The sequence below is a fragment of the Myotis daubentonii genome, chromosome 8 (genome assembly GCF_963259705.1).
Source record: "Myotis daubentonii chromosome 8, mMyoDau2.1, whole genome shotgun sequence".
Taxonomy (NCBI): Eukaryota; Metazoa; Chordata; class Mammalia; order Chiroptera; family Vespertilionidae; genus Myotis; species Myotis daubentonii.
Window position 1 is genome coordinate 38,534,878 of NC_081847.1, and position 20,134 is coordinate 38,555,011.

General features: G+C 43.3%; 1 protein-coding gene and 1 pseudogene across 3 annotated transcripts in view; both read right to left on the reverse strand.

Moving 5' to 3' along the window:
• Window positions 1-1,997: 1,997 nt before the first annotated feature.
• The window catches only part of SAMHD1 (SAM and HD domain containing deoxynucleoside triphosphate triphosphohydrolase 1), a 64,940-nt gene continuing 46,803 nt past the window's right edge, over window positions 1,998-20,134 (reverse strand). For all 3 annotated transcript variants that reach the window (XM_059706079.1, XM_059706078.1, XM_059706080.1), the window contains 4 exons: window positions 19,694-19,789; window positions 8,991-9,095; window positions 8,049-8,186; window positions 1,998-4,076 (listed from right to left, as the gene is read on the reverse strand). In XM_059706079.1, coding sequence (XP_059562062.1) covers window positions 3,951-4,076; window positions 8,049-8,186; window positions 8,991-9,095; window positions 19,694-19,789 — 465 coding nt within the window. In that variant the 3' untranslated portion in view covers window positions 1,998-3,950. The remainder of the gene's footprint in view (window positions 4,077-8,048; window positions 8,187-8,990; window positions 9,096-19,693; window positions 19,790-20,134) is intronic.
• Window positions 13,205-19,683, reverse strand: LOC132239591 (heat shock cognate 71 kDa protein-like; annotated as a pseudogene).

Genomic DNA, 20,134 nt, shown 5'->3' on the forward strand with positions numbered 1-20,134 from the left:
CTAATAAAGACTCTAGTAGTATCATTCTTTTTCTAGAACAATGAGGGCTGTGTGCCGGGTACTTGCAAATCTAATTTCATGAGGAAGATATGAAAGCGGCAAATGAACAGTATGCATCCTATCTAATAAAAGAGAAACACGGTAATTAGCATATGACTGCTACCCTTCCCACTGGCTAATCAGGGCGATGTGCAAATTAACTGCCAGCCAAGATGGCGGCCGGCAGCCAGGCAGCTTGAAACTAACATGAGGCTTGCTTGCTTCAGTGATGGAGGAAACCAACGTTCCCCGCCTGCCTTGCCGGCCTCTGAGACTGCAGTTTGAAACATTGTAACAAATACAGAAGCTAAACAAAACCCCAGAAACCTGCTTTCAGTGAGCCTGGGATCTCAGAGCTGGAGTTATACATTGTTTCGATTATAGAACCCAAACAAACCAGATACCTGCTTTTAGCAGCAGCAGAGGACTCAGAGCTGGAGCCAGAGCTAAAGCTGGCCCAGAATAAAAAAAAAAAAAGGAAAAAAGGAGCAGTTGGGAGCTTCAGTCACCCGCCAGCCTGAGAACAGCCCTCAGCCCCTCACCCAGACTGGCCAGGCACCCCAGTGGGGACCCCCCACCCTGAAGGGTGTGTGACCAGCTGCAAACAGCCATCATCCCCTCACCCAGGCAGGCCAGGCACCCCAGTGGGGACCCCCACCCTGATCCAGGACACCCTTCAGGGCAAACCAGCCAGCCCCACCCATGCACCAGGCCTCTATCCTATATAGTAAAAGGGTAATATGCCTCCCAGCACTGGGATCAGCAGAGCTGTGAGGCCTCCCAGCACCGGGATCAGCGTGACAGGGGGCAGCGCCCAAACCCCCTGATCGCCCTGCGGCTCTGTGTGTGACAGGGTGCGGCGCCCCAGCCCCCTGATCAGCCCTGCTCTGTGTGTGACGGTGAGGCGCACCAACCTCCCCCCACCCCCCCATGGGCCCTGCTCTGTGTGTGACAGGGTAGAGCCATAACCTCCCCATCGGCCCTGCCCTGAGTGTGAGAGTTGCGGCGCCCCAATCCCCTGATCGGCCCTGCTCTGTGGATGATAGAGGGCGGTGCCCCAACCCCCTGATCTGCCCTGCTCTGTGTGTGACAGGGTGGTGCCCCAACTCCCCTTCGGCCCTACTCTGTGAGTGACGGGGGAGCTCCCCAACCCCCTGATCAACCCTGCTCTGTGCGTGACAGGGGGGAGCTCCCCAACCCCCCTGATGGGCCCTGCTCTGTACGTGACAGGGGGTGGCGCTGCAACCTCCCATCGACCCTGCCTTGAGTGTGACAGGGGGCGGTGCCCCAACCCCCCAATCGGCCCTACCCTGAGCGTGACCTAGGGTGGCATCGCAACCTCCAAATCCGCCCTGCACTGTGCATGACAGGGGGCCGCGGCGCCCCAACTCCCCAATCAGCCCTGCTCTGAGCCCGACCAGGGGCTGCACCTAGGGATTGGGCCTGCCCTCTGCCACCCGGGAGCAGGCCTAAGCCAGCAGGGCGTTATCTCCCGAGGGGTCCCAGACTGGGAGAGGGCACAGGCCAGGCTGAGGGGACCCCCCCTTCCCCTCAAGTGCACAAATTTTTGTGCACTGGGCCTCTAGTATTTAATAAAGAAACTAGAACTCTGTAGATGGGAACCTTGGGGAGTTTAAAACAGAGGGAGGATATGTTTTCAGGCACAACAGGAGTTCAGAAAACTAAGAAAAATCCATATCCCTTCCCATACTTGTACCCACCTCCTACCAGAGGAAAATATTCTTTATTATGCTATTGTTCACCATAATTGATTAAGAAAAGTTAAATAACACACATCCTGTTAAATATCACCCCCTCTCTCACAGATCCAACATAGCATTGAGGTACTAAAAACTATGTGGATAAATTCCTAGACCTGTTTCCTTGGCACAAAAAGGTCAAAACTGGGCACAGTGTGAGAGTCATTAAGGAAGACAACTTTGGTTTTAAGATGGAGATACATTATGAAGCTTTATTGCAGGTATTAAATATTTACCCAAATTAAGTAACCAGTCATTTAAACTTGCAGTTCTGTTTACAGTCTCAAGGTGATAAGATTCAGTAACTCCAAAGACTAAGCTGTTAAAGTCTCCATTTTTATACAAACAGTGATGATGTTTCTTAAAATAAATCTAACCTTGTAAATGACACATGGTTCTCATCATTAAAATAATTGTAAAAAGCATAAAGTGCAGCTGCCTTATATGCAATAGATTTAAGTTATTTATCAGGACAATGATACAGTATTGGGACTACAAAATTCCAAAGTAAACCACAATGATTTAAAGGTAGGAGTTGCAAAAATAAAACAATCTTAGCAGAAAAACTACATTCTTAACTGTGGGTCTGGGTACACGAAGTCTGAAGCCCAGAGTTCTCACTGGATGTTGTAGAGGCACCATGGCCAATACAGGTATGGCCCCGTACCATGGCTGACTTCACCTGTGCTTCTCGAGCCCCCATGTGAACACATCCCCACCCACATGGCATCACAGTGGAAGTGAGAAAAGGATTTTAATCATTCTATTAATTAGGGTCAACTCTTGATTATCTGTATCGGGGTGGAGGAGGGGGAGTGAGACTATATAGAACGGCAGACATTCCGAATATTTTTCACTCTGGTGTCAACAGAACCTGGTTATATAGTGGGAGGTGGCATCACTCCTAAGAGTTGGGATAATCTGCTGGCCTGTGTTCAAATTCTTCCCTTCCTCCACTCACTCCTGCCACAGCCAGGGCTGGCTCCCATAAGAGGTGAAGGGCTCACAAAAAAATGACTCCCATTCCTCACTACCTTGCATCTTCAGGATCCTCTGGCCACCACTGGCTTTGGCTCTAACTCCAGACTTTGCTCTTGGTGAATTTCTGTAGAGCTGGACATGTGGGGTGGGGGTGGGGGGGGAATGGGGCACGTTGCTCAGCACAGGAGCACTGCTCAACCACAGTGGCGTCCACTCCACAGCTAAAGGTAACAAAATCAATTTACAAAGGGGAACCTGGAATTCCCTGGGTAATCACTCAGCTCAGCACAGGCAGTTCCGTCTTTGCTCTGAAACCATAAAATGCACTGAACCAGCACCAACCAAGTCCAGCTCTGAGCAGCCCTGAGGGGGGTTCCTGTGACGGCCTCTGCTCAGCTCCCGAAATGCAGGAGCAAGTCGGAGGGGAGCTCCTTTTCCAGGCTGGGCAGTGGTATAGCCAAGACTTGGGCAGTGAGTATTTAGGAGAGAAAGAAACTGCCTGGGTCTGGAGGCACAACTGACCCAGAGGACAGCCTGGTTTGGGGGATCCCTCTGCCACTGAGGGTAGGGTCTCCTCAAAGGTATTTTATGTCTCACTTCAGAGGCCAGAGTCCTCTGATTTTTTCAATAATTTAATCAGGCTTCTCACTGAAGAGTTGGAGCCCACTCCTGGTTCTCATCTCTTATTGCTTACCCCAACTTGGCTAAAAGGGTGAGGGAAGGTGTCTTTCTCTAATGTTTAGATCATTTAAGGGGAGATGTCCTCAAGGTGACATTTCCTCAGAGGCTAGGATTTCGGTTGGTTTTAACCTTTGCTGTTCATGACAATCGCAACTTCAAATTCCAATGTGTACCCTTGTATCACTTCCAATTTTCTTTTTTTAAAAAACAATCATATGTCACAAAAGTTTTCTAAGAAAATAGACTACTAAAAGAGAAAGGCTTTAATTAATACTAAAAATAGGTAAGGTTTTTTTATAGCATACATAGCAAGATTTGCCTAGTACCTTGTAGTTTCTTTGAATAAAAATTGTTTAGCTTCAGCATAGGTATACATTCAAAATATAAAATAAAGTTACTTGTTCAGCATAGGCGCACTCTGATCAAATTCCCTCAATTACTTAATTGTGTTGGGCTGAGGGACTTTTGTAAACAAATGATTGCAGACATTCATCCAGAGGCATCCGCAAAGTCCAGGGTTCTCCTTGCGTGGGTAGAAGCTGAACTCTCAGCTGAATTTGGGCAATTCCATTCCTTTTTTAGAGGTGTTATAAGTGGGGCTATAACATCGCCATCCTGTCAAAGGGAAAAATACCAGGAACTGAGAAAAGCCAGTTTTCATAATTTCAGGGAAAGTCTCGGGTACATGCAGACTGATCATGTCCAGACCTACTTATTCTTGAGAAACCCCAAATTACAAATACACCCTGCATTTGGGTCAAATTAGAAACACCAAAGTCCTAAGCAGATAAGAGCTTTGCTTAGCAAAAGTCACCAGACCTATTCTTTTCAAAGATGGTCAGAAGCAGCACACTGCCCAGTTCTTTAACCCCCTCCCTTCATACACCTTCACAGAATACATACTGTCCTGTTTTCCCAGGATAAAGAGAGACTTAACTGGACCCCTGCTCCTCCCTTGCCTAGTCCCCCCCCACCCTTTTTTTTTTTTTTTTTTAACATTTTATGTATTGATTTTAGAGAGCAGAAAGAAGAGAAAGAACGAGAGAGAAACATTGTTTTGTTCTTCCATTTATTTATGCATCCATTGGCTGCTTCTTGTATGTGCCCTGACCGGGGATAGAACCTGCAACCTTGCATATGAGCTACCCGGTCAGGACCTTTGTCCAGTTCCCTCTGCAATACATGGCCCTGGTCTACAAGATGGCAAAAACAACAAAAACAAACTAACAAACAAAAAACCGGGAAGAACAGGTATGTACCTACAGAACTTGAACTTTTCTCTGCAGAGCTATAACCTAGACTCATCAGCATAGACTCTGCCCAAAATGAGGAACAGTGTAAGAAGCAAGATGTTTTAATACCTGACTCTATCCTACATAAACCATTCTTGAATTTATGAATAGATTCTTTTAGGTTATATAAGAGCGCAGGACCTTTGACAGCCTTTCGTGTACCAGGAAAGTGATGTCTGTGGTAGAATGCTGTGCTCATTCGCCTGTTTGCTCTCAGATCCTCTCATCACCTTCCCTCTCCTTCACTCTGTATTATGGGGCTGCTCTTGTAAACTCCCATTTCCCAGCTCCCAACCTATTGGCTTCCAGTTAGGTTTGGCCCATGGGAGGCACTGGTGGAAGATTGCAAAAGAGGAGGGCAGAGCCCGGCCAGCATGGCTCACTGGTTGAGCATCAACCCATGAACCAGGAGGTCACAGTTCTATTCCCAGTCCAGGCACAGGCCCGGGTTGTGGGCTTGATACCCGATGAGGGGCGTGCAGGAGGCAGCCAATCAATGATTTTCTCTCATCATTGGGGTTTCTCTCTCTCTCCCTTCCTCTCCTTCCTCTCTGAAATCAATGTTAATTAAAAACCCGCACACCATATTTGAAAAGAGGGCAGAGAAGCCTGGGTATTTCTCTCCCTAACCCTCTGGCACAGGCAGCAGTAACTGTGACGCTTCTGTGGTTCTAGCTTCTGCAGATTACCCCAGCACCTCAACTCCCACCTCCTACCCTAGAGCTTCCTACTGTTGTCTCAACCATCCCATTTGCTGGTTTAGCTCTGCCAAAAATTTGTATCAAAGGCCCCATTTTAAATTTCTTATTTTGAATTACACTGGGTCTGACTTGATACAGCTATGAAAAGCAGCCATTTAATTGCCATGATACTCATATTTGGAAGATCTATCTCAAAGTCAACATTATTTGTCTTCAAATCCATCTCTCTTTCTACCAAATGTCCTTATTTCTACCCATTCTAATTTCAACTCCAGTGAATTTTATAAATGCAAACCTGAATATGAATATGTCATTCTCCTGCTTAAAACACTACATTGGCTCCCATTATTCATGGCTTAAAGGACTATGCACAATGTCCTAGACCCCTCCCCTAAATGCACCATATTCTTTTGCATCTTCTGATCTCCCCTCCCCCCTTTAATTTAGCTGACTCCTTCTCATCCATCCTTCAGGTCTCAGCTTCTAAATCCTTCTTTATTTTATTTTATTTATATAGAAAGAGGTGGGATTGGGAGGGAGACAGAGACATTGATATGAGAAACATTGATCAGTTGCCTCCCATATGCGCCCAGACTGGGGATTGAACCCAAAACCTGGGTATGTTCCCTTCTGGTGTACGGGGTGATATTCCAACCAACTAAGCCATACCGGCCAGAGCCTAAATCCTTCTTTAAATAAGCCTTTCCCAACCAACCAAGTCTGGCTTAAATTATACTCCTGTAATTGTGATTTGTGTGCCTGTCATCCCCAACTAGAGTGAGATCTGTGGGAACTATGTCTGCCTTAGGTATTGTTCCATCCCTAGTACCTATCACAGGATCTGGCAAAAGTACTCATTCAATGAGTGAATATATCTAGATTTAAGATAGTTATTGCCCCAATGGCTGAACTTTAATAGCCTCTTGCCTCTTTGCTTCCATCTCTTCAAGTTCCTATCCATCTGCCACTAGAGTTTTCTTCCTTATTCAATGACTAGAGGCCCAGTGCACAAAATTCATGCCTGGTAGGGTCCCTAGTGGCTGCCGGCCAGGTACTCCCTCCTCTTTTCCCCCAGCTGCCTGCCACAGCCTCCGCCACCACTGGTTGGGCCTTCCTCCCTTCCCCGGGCTGGCCCCGCCCCTGGTTGAGCTCCCAGAAAACTCCCGGTTGAGGGGACAATTTGCATACTATGCTTTTATTATATAGGATTTAGTTCCTTAGATGCTATAGTTCCGAAGACAGGGACATCCTTTCTTATTCCCATGGGACTCACTCTAGTTGGAGATGACCAGTACAGAAGTAATAATTACAGCAGCACAGTAAGACTTGAATACTCTCCATGATTCCCTCCCAGCTGTACATAAGAAAAAAATCTTTCTTAACTGATTATACAAGGTGCTCCATAATCTAGTTCACTCTTCCCACTTAATTTCTCACAACTCTTCTACCCCCGTCAGCAGGTCTCCGCAGGGTCCTCTCAGACATACTCAGCTTGTTCCACTTTCATGCCCTTTTGTGATGCTCTCATTGCCAAATGTGTGCACCCTTCTCTGCTAACTCCCCCAAACACAACTGGCCTTCTGGAATGAGTAGAAGCCTTCCTCTTTCAGAAGGCTTTTCTGTCTGCTCTCTCAACTCTGAATCCTGACAGAAATCACCTGGACCACTCCATCTGGCACCTGGTAAAGAACTGATGTACTCAGCTACTCTTCCATGTCATGTTTGTTTCCTTTAGGATCCACTGCATCGAGGGAAAAGGCAGCTATGGTGTTGTGAGAGGGAGTCCTAGACTGGGAAGTAGAATGCTATTTTCCACCTGCCTGCTAATTATATTCATTCAGTCAACAAATATAGATTGGTCACTTTCTCTGTGCCAGGCACCTACTATGTGTATGTCAATGAAAGATAATTTTGACAACATTCTCTACAGGATTGGCAACCACAGCTTGGTTCTACTTCCTCTCCACACTCTTATTTTAGAGAACTGGGTTTCAAATAAGAAGTTAGAAAACTTATTATCAGTTGTATGTGTACTTAAGCAAGTTAACTACTCAGTGTTTGCAATGCCCTCTGAAAGATGAGGACACTATGACTCACTCCCAGGGTCACTAAAAGGACTGGAAAAAACAACTGGTAAGAACATTACGAAGTACTAATAACATGCCACCATTTTAAACATTTATTAAGACAATAATGATAAACAGAGTACCCACTCACAACTGGTATAGGAAGAAAACCTATAGATTGACATAGATTCAGACATTTTAAAAGAAAAGCTTAAAGTGGAAAACTTTTTTTTTCAAAACCATAACCAAAATGACTATAATTTAAATGAGAACTTTCCATAGGGACATAAGGATCCCTTTTGTCTTTACTTAAATATAAAATGTTGTGCCCAGCTGGTGTTGCTCAGTGGTTGACCTATGAACCAGGAGGTCAGGGTTCCATTCCCAGTGGAGGGCATGTAGGAGGCAGCTGATCAATGATTCTCATCATTGATGTTTCTAACCTCTCTCCCTCTCCCTTCCTCTTTAAAATCAATAAAAATAGTATTTTAAAAAACTGTGCAAAGTAATGAGTAATAAGCCACCTACCTGCGGTTTGGTGAAATCTTTTTTTGCGCACCAATGAACAAAATATTGTTGTGCAGCATGCACACTCTTTTTATCCGTCTTCTTGCAATATACTCGAATTAGCTGCTCCTTAAATTGTTTTGGCAAAAGCTGTGAAGCCTTTTTAAAGAAAAAGATTTCACTGTCACCTTGAATTCACACTATGAAGAGAGATCAGCCATTCCTAAGTTCCATTCTTGATGTTATATTAAAAGCACCACATTGCTTTGCTATATTACCCTAATTATAATCCAAAGAAAAGAACTAATGGTAGTTGTCATTAAAAAATGCCCTACAGTCCGGCCAGTGTGGCTCAGCAGTTGAGTGTCAATCCAGGAACTGAGAGGTCATGGGTTCAATTCCCAGTCAGGGCACATGCCCGGACTGTGGGCTCCGTGCAGGAGGCAGCTGACCAATGATGATGTTCCTCTTTCATTGATGTTTTTCTCTATCTCTCACCCTTCCTCTCTCTCTAAGAATAAATAAAGACATTTTTTAAATGCCCTACAACTCTATGTCAATAAATAAGAGACTAAAGGTTTGTATTATATAATTGTATGTAGATTACAGACTCTCATATAGAAGACAGGCAAATAAGCACATTTAACCTACATGATTTCAACCATATAACACTCCCTTACCAGCAGATTTAAAACCTAGCCTTTACACCAAAAACAGTACTTTTATCTAGGTTCAGGAAACAGAAAAAACTAGCTGTTATAATGATCTAGTTTACATAAAATCAGGCACACCTTTAATTTTAAAGATAAGCCTATTCTAAAAAAATAAAAATAAAAAAGATAAGCTTATTTGATTTTTTTTTTTTACTGTATACAATGACTTTAGGACTTAACCTGCATGTAAAATGCAAATTTTCTATAAAGATTTGCCACTACAGTGTTTTGTTTTAACCTAAGTAGTTACCTGTTTTTGACTAATCTTGAATGCTTGGTTGAGGTCAGCCTTACAATAGAAGTGAACATTATCAATAGGATTTTTGTCTTCCATTCCATAATCCATGTTGATAACCTCAATAAAAGCAAGAAATAAATGGTCACACATATTTAATGAAAATTGAATTCAGGGTTGTAGGGGCATCACAACAAATGGAGCAGAGCTTTCTGAAGGTTCAGAAGAGCACTGGTAAATCGGCTCATTGTGGAATAAAAATGGTATATGACCCATAGGGATTTGTTCTTGAAATCTGGGTGGTTGTGGGGTATTTGTGCCTTCAGTGTAAGTAGGGTGTAAAGTCAATACCTACTATGTGATAGACACTGTGGTAGGCACTAGAGATAATAATAAAGAAACTTGATATGATCCCAGTCCCCTGGACTATGTGGCTTAGACTGAGGCTCAACAAATGATTATCAAGGTAATTATATAACTTCATTTGTTGTAAGAGCTACCAACGAGAAACAAATGGTCCATGAAAGTTCGTAACCAGAGAATGGCTAGTGAATAACTAAGAGAACAGGAATTAACCAGGCCTAGGTAGGGAAGACAAGAATGTCAGGCAGGGAGAAACCAAGATGGTGGCATAGGTAAACACCTGAAATTGCTGCCTTGCACAACCACTTCAAAAATACAAGTAAAAGCCGAAACCGGTTTGGCTCAGTGGATAGAGCGTCGGCCTGCGGACTGAAGGGTCCTGGGTTCGATTCCGGTCAAGGGCATGTACCTGGGTTGCGGGCATATCCCCGGTGGGAGATGTGCGGGAGGCAGCTGATCGATGTTTCTCTCTCATGGATGTTTCTGGCTCTCTATCTCTCTACCTTCCTCTCTGTAAAAAATCAATAAAATATATTAAAAAAAAAATACAAGTAAAAGACAAAACGGACATCAGCCAGAACCACAGGAAGGCTGGCTGAGTGGAAATTCTACAACTGGAAAGAAAGAGAAAAGCACACTGAGACTCAGAGGAGGTGCGGAAGTAAAGTGCAGAGGTACGGAGGCATGCGCGGAAAGGGCTGGCAACTGAGGACTCGGTTGTCTTTTTCAATCGGGAGGGAGGCACACGCTCCCGATTGCTCTGAATTCCAGTTCTGGGCGAGTCTCTGGGGAACCAGACTCATACGGGGAGAAACTGGACTGTCTGGCATCGGGTGGAACTCGAGGGCGGCTTTCTCTCAGAGGTGCTTGCGGCAATTACCGGGGGACACTGAGACCTGGGGCCTCTTAGGGAAGAGCTGAGGAGCAATCATAGCTGTTTGCTCTGCCCTGTTGATTCCCTGAGTCCCTGCCCCACCCAAACTGTGCGCAGAGGCTTTTGCATATGAATGACCTGGCCCTTTGCAATCTAAAATTACCTAACAAACTGCAGCTGGGTCAGAGAGACCCAGAACTTCCAAAAGAAGGCCCAAGGCCCCACAGCAGCTTCCATTGCTTCATAGCTGGGCCTCATCTGAGCACCTCCAAATCCCAAACAAAGAAGAGGAATCTGCAGATCTCTCTGTAGCTCCTGCGGGGTAGCCTCAGGCAGAGGCTAAATTAGCACCTCCTTAGAGATCCAAGTGCCAGTGTACCCAGTGGTCAGAGTGGGACCATCCAATTACAACTCCTCAGATCCATAACGGACACACTCAGGGGGTAGACTCAGTGAGCACCAAAGCCCCACTGAAGCCAGTCTTGCCCCAGAAGGTTGTCTCCAGCTCAGAAGTTCTCCCACCATAGACAGCTGATTCTCACAGCCAATGGCCTGGAGGTCAATTCCTCCCAGTGATACCTACAACAATCAAGGCTTTACTACAACAAGACTGTGCACAAAGCCCACAAAGGGGTGCACCAAGAGTGTCCACCTCAGGTAATTGGGGAGGCTGAGCCACTGGGCCCTATAGGACACCTAGCACAGAAAGCCACTCTATCAACACAGGGAAGCAGCCAAAATGCGGAGACAAAGAAAAAGGTCACAAATGACAGAAATGGAGGAAAGCAAACTACTGGATATAGAGTTCAAAATCACAGTTAAAAGGTTTTTCAAGAATTTTCTAGAAACTGCCGATAAATTTAGTAAGACCCTCAATAAGTCTAGTGAGACCCTCAAGGATATGTAAAAGGACCAATTAGAAATTAAGCATACACTGACTGAAATAAAGAATATTATACAGAGATCCAACAGCAGACTAGAGGATTCCAAGAATCAAGTCAAAGATTTGAAGTACGAAGAAGTCAAAAACACCCAACCGGAAAAGCAAAAAGAAAAAAGAATCCAAAAATATGAAGATAGTGTAAGGAGCCTCTGGGACAACTTCAAGTGAGCCAACATTCGAATTATGGGGGTGTCAGAAGAAGAGAGAGAGCAAGATATTGAAAACCTATTTGAAGAAATAATGACAGAAAACTTCCCCTACCTGGTGAAAGAAATAGACTTACAAGTCCAGGAAGCACAGAGAACCCTAAACAAGAGGAATCCAAGGAAGACCACACCAAGACACATCATAATTAAAATGCCAAGAGCAAAAGACAAAGAGAGAATCTTAAAAGCAGCGAGAGAAAAACAGTTACCTACCTACAAGGGAGTACCCATACGATTTTCAGCTGATTTCTCAACAGAAACTATGCAGGCCAGAAGGGAATGGCAAGAAATATTCAAAGTGATGAGTAGCAAGAACCTACAACCAAGATTACTCTACCCAGCAAAGCTATCATTCAGAATTGAAGGTCAGATAAAGAGCTTCACAGATAAGGAAAAGCTAAAGGAGTTCATCACCGCCAAACCAGTATTATATGAAATGCTGAAGGGTATTCTTTAAGAAGAAGAAGAAGAAGAAAAAGGTAAAGATAAAAATTATGAACAACAAATACATATCTATCAACAAGTGAATCTAAAAATCAAGTGAATAAATAATCTGATGAACAGAATAAACTGGTGAATATAATAGAATCAGGGGCATAGAAAGGGAGTGGACTGACAATTCTCGGGGGTGGGGGAAGGGGAATGGGGGGGGGTGTGGGAAGAGACTGGACAAAAATTGTACACCTATGGATGAGGACAGTGTGGGGAGGTAAGGGCAGAGGGTGGGGTGGGAACCAGGTGGAGGGGAGCTATGGGGGGAAAAAAGAGGAACAACTGTAATAATCTGAAATAAAGATTAAAAAAAAAGAAAAAGAATGCCAGGCAGAAAAGAAACAGCTCCAGGGCAGAGAACTGAAACTATCTGCTGGGTTTAGTTACATTGAAGCCATTAGTGATCTTGGTGCGAGTAATTTTAGTATAGTGATGGAGACAGAAAAAGATTTGCAAGTAAATAAGCAATGAAAAAAAACAACGACAACTCTTTAGAAGTTACGGCTGTTAGGAGACAGGAGAGGCTTCCAGTCAAGATGGCAGAGTAGGTAAACACTGTCTCACCTCCTCTCGTGACAACTTCAAAATTACAACTATAAAAAAAAAAATTACAACTATATAACTACCACCATTGGGAACTGCCTGAAGTCTAGCTGAACAGAAGTCCTGTAAGTAAGAATATGTAGAAGCCACATCAAGACTTTTTTAAAAATTAAAAAATATATAATAATAAAGAAGATGCAAGAGAGAAATAAGGTATCTAGGAAAGGTAATGGGAGACAACTAGAGTGTGATGCTTATTAAGATAAAAGTCTGTTTAACTGCTAATGGGAAAGTCCGAAAGAGAGGAGAGAATCAATTCCATAAGGTTCCACAGAATTGCTGAAACAAATGGCCCTATGGCTGCACTACCCGATGTGGTAGCCACGAGCCACATGACTTTTTAGATTTCAAATCATTAATATCAAATACAATAAAACATTTAGTTCTTCAGTTTCAAATGTTCGGTAGCCATGTGTGGCTAGTGACTACCAAAATGGACAGTAGAGATACAGAACATTTCTATCATCGAAAGTTCTATTGGCCCTAACAGGTTTGGCTCAGTGGACAAAGCATCGTCCTGTGGACTGAAGGGTCCAGGGTTTTATTATGGTCAAGGACACATGCCCAGGTTGCGGACTCAATACCCAGTAGGGGACATGCAGGAGACAGCCGATCAATGATTCTCTCCCATCATTGATGTTTCTCTCTCTCTCTCTCTCTCTCTCTCTCTCTCTCTCTCTCTCTCTCTCTCTCTTCCCCCTTTCTGAAATCAATATATATATATATAAAGTTCTAATGACAGCCCTGGTCTAGATCACAGTTAGAAGGATTACTTTTTATAGGAAGAGAAAACATTTCCCACAGGACCAGAGGGATGGCTGAACACAGCTGCAGATGGAGGCAGGCTTGCTTATATGGTGATGTGGGTTGAGGGAGTTCCTACCTAATGGCCTATATTTTATATCTGAAATAAGAGCCACGGTGGGGTTAGTCACTGAGGGTAATACAGTTGGGGTTGAGGAGCAGGGTTGGAGGTCTTAGAGGAGTGAAGATGATTTGAAAGTCATTATGGAAACTGGAGAATTGCACTAAGCCTGCCAGAAAGTTCAGGGGGCCTAGCTAAGGTCGGTGACCATGAACTGTCAATTAGATGCAAAGACAGGCAAGGGAGTTGAGGGTAATAGCAGAAAATGACTGAATTAATGGCTCACAAAATATGAGTTAGATTGGAAGATAAAAATAGGTCACTGACAAGCTAGAAGTAAGGAGATAATAAACCCGAGGTCCTGATGAGCTAGGAACAAGCACACAGAATGGGGTTTGCGGATAGAGAAGGAAGGCTGAAATAAATGATTTTTAGAGGGAGGGTATTTTCAAATGTTGATAAGGTTCAGAGCATAATATGCTGAGAGTGCTGGCTGAGGTGGAGTGAATGAGGTCACTGAGGATGAAGAGATCAGAGTTGGTTGGCCATATGGACTATAAAGTCATTAAGGATAATGGCAGGAACTGGAATAGACACAAAGACTTTAAATCATGCCAAAATCTTCAACAAGAGGACAGTAAGTGCTTTGAGGATGTTAGTCTCAGAGGAACAGGGATCTTGCATTATATATATATATATATATAGTAATCCTCACTAGAGGATATGTTTTCCCATTGATTTTTAGAGAGAGTGGAAAGGAGGGTGGGGGAGAGAGAAAAATATTGATGTGAGAGAACCACATTGATTGGTTGCCTCTCACACACATCTTGACCAGGGCTGGGGATTGAGCCTGCAACTGAGGTCCATGCCCTGACCAGAATCAAACCTATAACTCTTCAGTCTGTGGGCCGACGCTCCAACCACTGAGAAAAACTGACCAGGGATGCTAGGGTCTTGAATGGTAGGTATTAGAGAACATGAGGACTGATGAACAGGAAGGTCTCCTGACCCTGAGGAATGTGTTCTCCTAAACAAACTATAGGAAAACCAGGTTCTCAGGGGACAGCTAGGCTACAACTAAGGCAAAGAGCTATTCAGTCAAGAGGCTGATGTTAGCCCTGACGTTATGTGTGGCTCAGATGGTTGAACGTTGTCCCATGCACTGAAAGGTCGCCAATTCAACTCCTGGTCAGGGCACATACCCAGGTTGCAGATTTGATCCCTGGTGTTGGGGTGTGTGTGGGAGGCAACTGATTGACGTTTCACTCTCACATCGATGTTCTCTCTCTCCCCCCACTCCCGCCCTCCTACTCTCTCTAGAAATCATTGGGAAAATTAACCTCAAGCAAGGATTAACAATAACAAAACAAACACTGGCCATGTGTATGTCATCTCCTATGCATGGCCTCTTTAGAAACCAGTGATTGTACATTCATTAGGAGATTGCACTTTGAGAGAAAAAGACAGATGGGAGGTCAGGGAGTGACTAGGAGTAGTGCACTGTGTTGAGGGTGATAGTCTCCCCAGTAAAGCACTGAGGGCAAGGGCAGACATGTGAGAGTCAGGAAAACATTCTGGAGAGTAAAGTCTGTCAGAGTCTCAGGAAGTCAGGATGTGAGATCCCTTTATTCTGGTGGAACCTCATCTAATGAAAAGGAAACTGCAGCCTGATCTGCAAATCTGAGGCACTTCATCATGCAGCCAAGTGAACAGAGTGGATCCAAGGGCAATTCACTCATATTTCTTGGCAAAGAATAGTTATGGAGAGATCGCCCTTCACTCAAAGATGCGTCAACAAGAAAATAACAAACGAGAGCCTTATGAAAAAAATACATAGGGAAGAGAGTCCCGAGATTTCAAAGGAGCTGAACTCTGAAAAGGATTTCCTATGAGAAACAAAAGAAAATATGAGTAAGCCATTTGGTATTCTCATTAGGATACAAGAAGACACTATAGCTTCTATGATAATAGGAGTAAGAAAGTCTTACCTTTTTCCTTTGTGTGTGTAGACAATTTTTAAAATTAATTAGCATGTACTACTTTCGTGATTAAGAAACATTAAAAAATCAATATAAAGGGTGTCCCAAAATTCATGCAAGCAGTAATTTTGATAGAAAACACAGGTTTATGCCCTGGCCAGTTTGGCTTACTGGATAGAGCATCGGCTTGGGGACTGAAGGGTCCCAGGTTCGATTCTGGTCAAGGGCATATACCTTGGTTGCGGGCACATACCCAGTAGGGAGTTTGCAGGAGGCAGCTGATCGATGTTTCTCTCTTGTCGATGTTTCTAACTCTCTTTCCCTCTCCCTTCCTCTCTGTAAAAAATCAATAAAATATATTCAAAAAAGAAAAAAGAAAAAAAAGAAAACAGGTTTATAATTAAAAATTGTAAATTTTTTATTGATTCAGAAAGTATACAGTATAGGGTTATGTATGGAATAGCATATCAGGTAAATGGCCTCCACGGCTTTGCTGGTACATATGCATGATCTGGGTGGCCAATTCTGATCACCAAAACGGGAAATTACACGACCAGGAAATGACTCATGCAGTAATTGAATTGTTTCTCGGGCTGTATGGCATGTGGCACCATTTTGTTGAAACCACATGTTGTCCACATCCATATCTTGCAATTTAGGCACAAAAAACTGGATTATCATGTCGCAATAGCGAGCACCATTAACTGTTATTGCCTGAGCAGCAGCATTTTCAAAGAAGAATGGTCTGATGATGCCTCCAGCCCCAAATCCGCACCAAACAGTGACACATTGTGGATGCATTTGTTTCTCAACAATCACTCGTGGATTTTCTGAACCCCAAATGCGACAATTTTGTCGATTAACCAAGCCATCAAGATGAAAATGAGCCTCATCAAAATTTAGCCACATTTATGCAAAATGGTCATGGAAAATTTCAACAAAAGAGTGCGTATGTGCCAGCAAAGCCGTGGAGGCCATTTACCCGATAGCTATTCCATACATAAAGTATACTGTATACTTTATGAATCAATAAAAAATTTACAACGTATATAAGCCAAACCAATGGACATGGACAACAGGGAGATGGGAGCATGAGTGTGTGGGGCGGGGGGGAGGTTGGGGGTTAATGGGGGGGATGAGGACACATTTGTAATACCTTAACTAACTAACTAACTAACTAAATAAATAAAATTAAAAAATAAAAATAAAAAATTTACAATTTTTAATTATAAACCTGTGTTTTCTATCAAAATTACTTCTTGCGTGAATTTTGGGACACCCTTTATTACAATGTTCTACTAATCACCTGACTATAATTACATTAACAATTACAATATTGACAACAGCCCTAGCTGGTTTGGCTCAGAGGATAGAGTGTTGGCCTGCAAACCGAAGGGTCCCGGGTTTGATTCCGGTCAAGGGCACGTGCCTCCGTGGCAGGTTCAATCCCTGGCCCTGGTCAGGGTGCGTGCTGGAGACAACCAACTGATGTCTCTCTCACACTGATGTTTCTCTCTCTCTCTCTGTCTCTCGCACTCCCACTCTCTCTAAAAATCAATGGAAAAGTATCCTCAGGTGAAAATTAACAAAATATATAAAAATTTTAAAAAATAAAGTTGTATCTTTAAAAAAGAAAAAAGAATGCCCAGTTACTTACTATACAGCCTCTCAACTTTTAAACTGCTATAGAATTTGCTACAAATTAGGGCCCTTCCATATTTTGTGTGGAACAATGCTAAATCTATGCTCAAGGTTGGCTTAATCAACTGTTTCAATGGTGGGCCCAGAGGAGGCACCACCACGTGGAAAGACTCCACCCCAGGGAAGCCCCTAGGCATTCCTCCTGGCAGGCCTCCTGCACTCTGGTACAAGTTGGTAATGATGGGGTTGCAGACTTTTTCCAATTATTTCTGCTAATGTTCAAATTCTTCCATTTCTGCAGTTTGGTTCTTATCAAGCCATTTGATGATTTCATTGCACTTGTCAAGAATCTTCTGTTTGTCCTCACCATTGATCTTGCCTTGAAAGTTTTCATCTTCAACAGTTATTTGATTGTTGAATGAATAGGTTTCAAGTGAATTCTTGGAAGACACTTTGTCCTGCTGCTTCTCATCTTCAGCTTTGTACTTCTCAGCTTCCTGGACCATGCGCTCATTGTCTTCCTTGCTCAGACAACCCTTGTCATTAGTGGTGGTAATCTTGTTCTCTTTTCCTGCACTCTTATCCACAGCAGAGACACTGAGGATGCCATTGGCATCGATATCAAAAGTAGCCCAACTGGTTTGGCTCAGTGGTTGAGCATCAACCTATGAACCAGGAGGTCACAGTTTGATTCCTGATTAGGACACATGCCCAGGTTATGGGCTCCATCTCTATCTAACTGGATGTCCCCAGTTGTAGATCTGATCTCAAAGATTCCATCTTCAATTCTGAGAATTGACACATTGAAAGTGCCACCTCTCAATTTAAAGATCAGCATGTTTCTTTCAGCTCCAACCTTTCTGCCTAAGCCATAGCAAGGAGGCAGCCAATCAATGATTTTTCTCTCATCATTGATGTTTCTGTCTTTCTCCCTCTCCCTTCCTCTGAAATCAATTTTAAAAATGTACTTTAAAAAAAATATCAATGACTAACCAGTTTGGCTCAGTGGATAGAGCATCGGCCTGCGGACTCAAGAGTCCCAGGTTTGATTCTGGTCAAGGGCATACACCTTCGTTGTGGGCACATTCCCAGTAGAAGGTGTGCAGGAGGCAGCTCATCAATGTTTCTCTCTCATCAATGTTTCCAACTCTCCATCCCTCTACCTCCTCTCTGCAAAAAAAATAAAAAAATAAAGTAAAAAAAATATATATATATATATATCTCTCAAAAGTGACTTCAATCTGAGAAACACGATGAGGTGCAGGAGGTATGTCTGAGTTCAAACTTGCTAAGCAAGTTGTTATCCTTGATCACGGCATACTCACCTTCATAAACCTGAATGAGCACACCAGGCTGGTTGTCAGAGTAGATAGTGAAGGTCTGTGTCTGCTTGGTAGGAATGGTAATATTGTGCTTGATGAGGTCATGACTCCACCAGCAGTCTCAATGCCAAGTGAAAAAGGAATGACATCCAACAGCAGTAAATCTTGAACATTTTCAGATTGTCTCCAGAGAGGATGGCTGCCTAGATAGTTACACCATAAGCACCAGCCTCATCGGGGTTGATGCTCTTATTCAACTCTTTTCTACTGAAGAAGTCCTGTAGGAGTTTCTGAATCTTGGGAATATGGGTAAAATCATCCATCAGGACAATATTACGGATCTGGGACTCGTCAAGCTTGGCATCCTGAAGGGCTTTCTCTACAGGGTCTAGGGTGCTGTGAAGAAGGTCAGTATTCAAGTGTTCAAATTGGACATGGGTAATAGAGATATAGGAGTTGATTCCTTCATAAAGTGAATCAATCTCAATATTGGCCTGGGTGCTGGAAGAGAGTATGCTTAGCACGTTCCCAAGCAGTACGAAGGCGATAGAAAGCCCCCTTGTTCTCACTGATAGCCTTCTTATGCTTGCACTTGAACTCTTCAATGAAGTGGCTGACCATTCACTTGTCAAGTCTTCTCCACCTAAGTGGGTGTCCCCAGCTATAGATTTGACCTCAAAGATTCCATGTTTAATTGTAAGAATTGACACATCGAAAGTGCCACCTCCCAATTTTAAGATCAGCGTGTTTCTTTCAGCTCCAACCTTTCTGTCTAAGCTACAAACAATAGCAGTGGCAGTTGGCTCATTGATGATTCTAAGTACATTGAGACCAGCAATAGTTCCAGCACCATTGGTAGCCTGATTCAGAGAGTCATTGAATTAAGCAGGTATTGTAACAACAGCATAGGTAACAGTCTTCCCAAGGTAGGCTTCCACGATTTCCTTCATCCTCTGGATAGAAACTTTTTGTCTCTCTCATGTATTCTACTTGGACCTTGGGCCTGCCAGCATCATTCTCCACCACGAAGGGCCAATGTTTCATATCAGATTGGACAACAGCATCATCAAATCTACATCCAATCAGGGGCTTGGCATCAAAACTGTGTTGGTAGGATTCATTGCAACTTAATTCTTCACAGCATCACTGATCGTTTGGTATCAATAAAGGCAACATAACGTGGGGTGGTTGGTTTCCTTGATCATTGGCAATTATTTCCAATTTTCTGTGCTGAAAGACACCCCTACAAGAGTAGGTGATGCCAAAATCAATACCAACTGCGGGTCCCTTAGACATGGTTGTTTGAGTGTATGCATGGCTTACAAAGACCTGATCAGAACGGCTGCCCCCTGCATTTAATGGGGAGAGGAGGATCTTTATTCTTTAAAAAAAAATTGTTTATTTAGCATATTATCAGGTGAACTACTTACATCCACTATAAAATCTTCAGCCTGCAGTTCAACTTCCAGAGTAATTACATCAGGTTTGGCCTTGGCAAGTTCTTCTCGAAACTTTTCACTGTCTTCCTAGAAAAGACAAGACTCCCCATGTTAGAACTCCAGTTCTTCACCATTAAGTCCTTGTGCCATGAATAGTTTCTCTCTTTGAAAATGGCATTTTAGCACCATGTGACCAGTGCCTAGTGAATTGGACAACACGGTTCTATACTTTCCTTCTTTCAGTCATAATTTTCCCATCTCTAACTAAACTTACAGAAAATAGTGTATTACAAAATAGTGCTATGTAAGGACCCTTTATGTCTAATTATCTACTAATTTGGATCATGCAGGAAACATTATAAATTTGCTTATACTGTCCTTTAATCAAATCATAGTAATTTTTATAACAGGATTTTCATGTTAAAAAAAAAT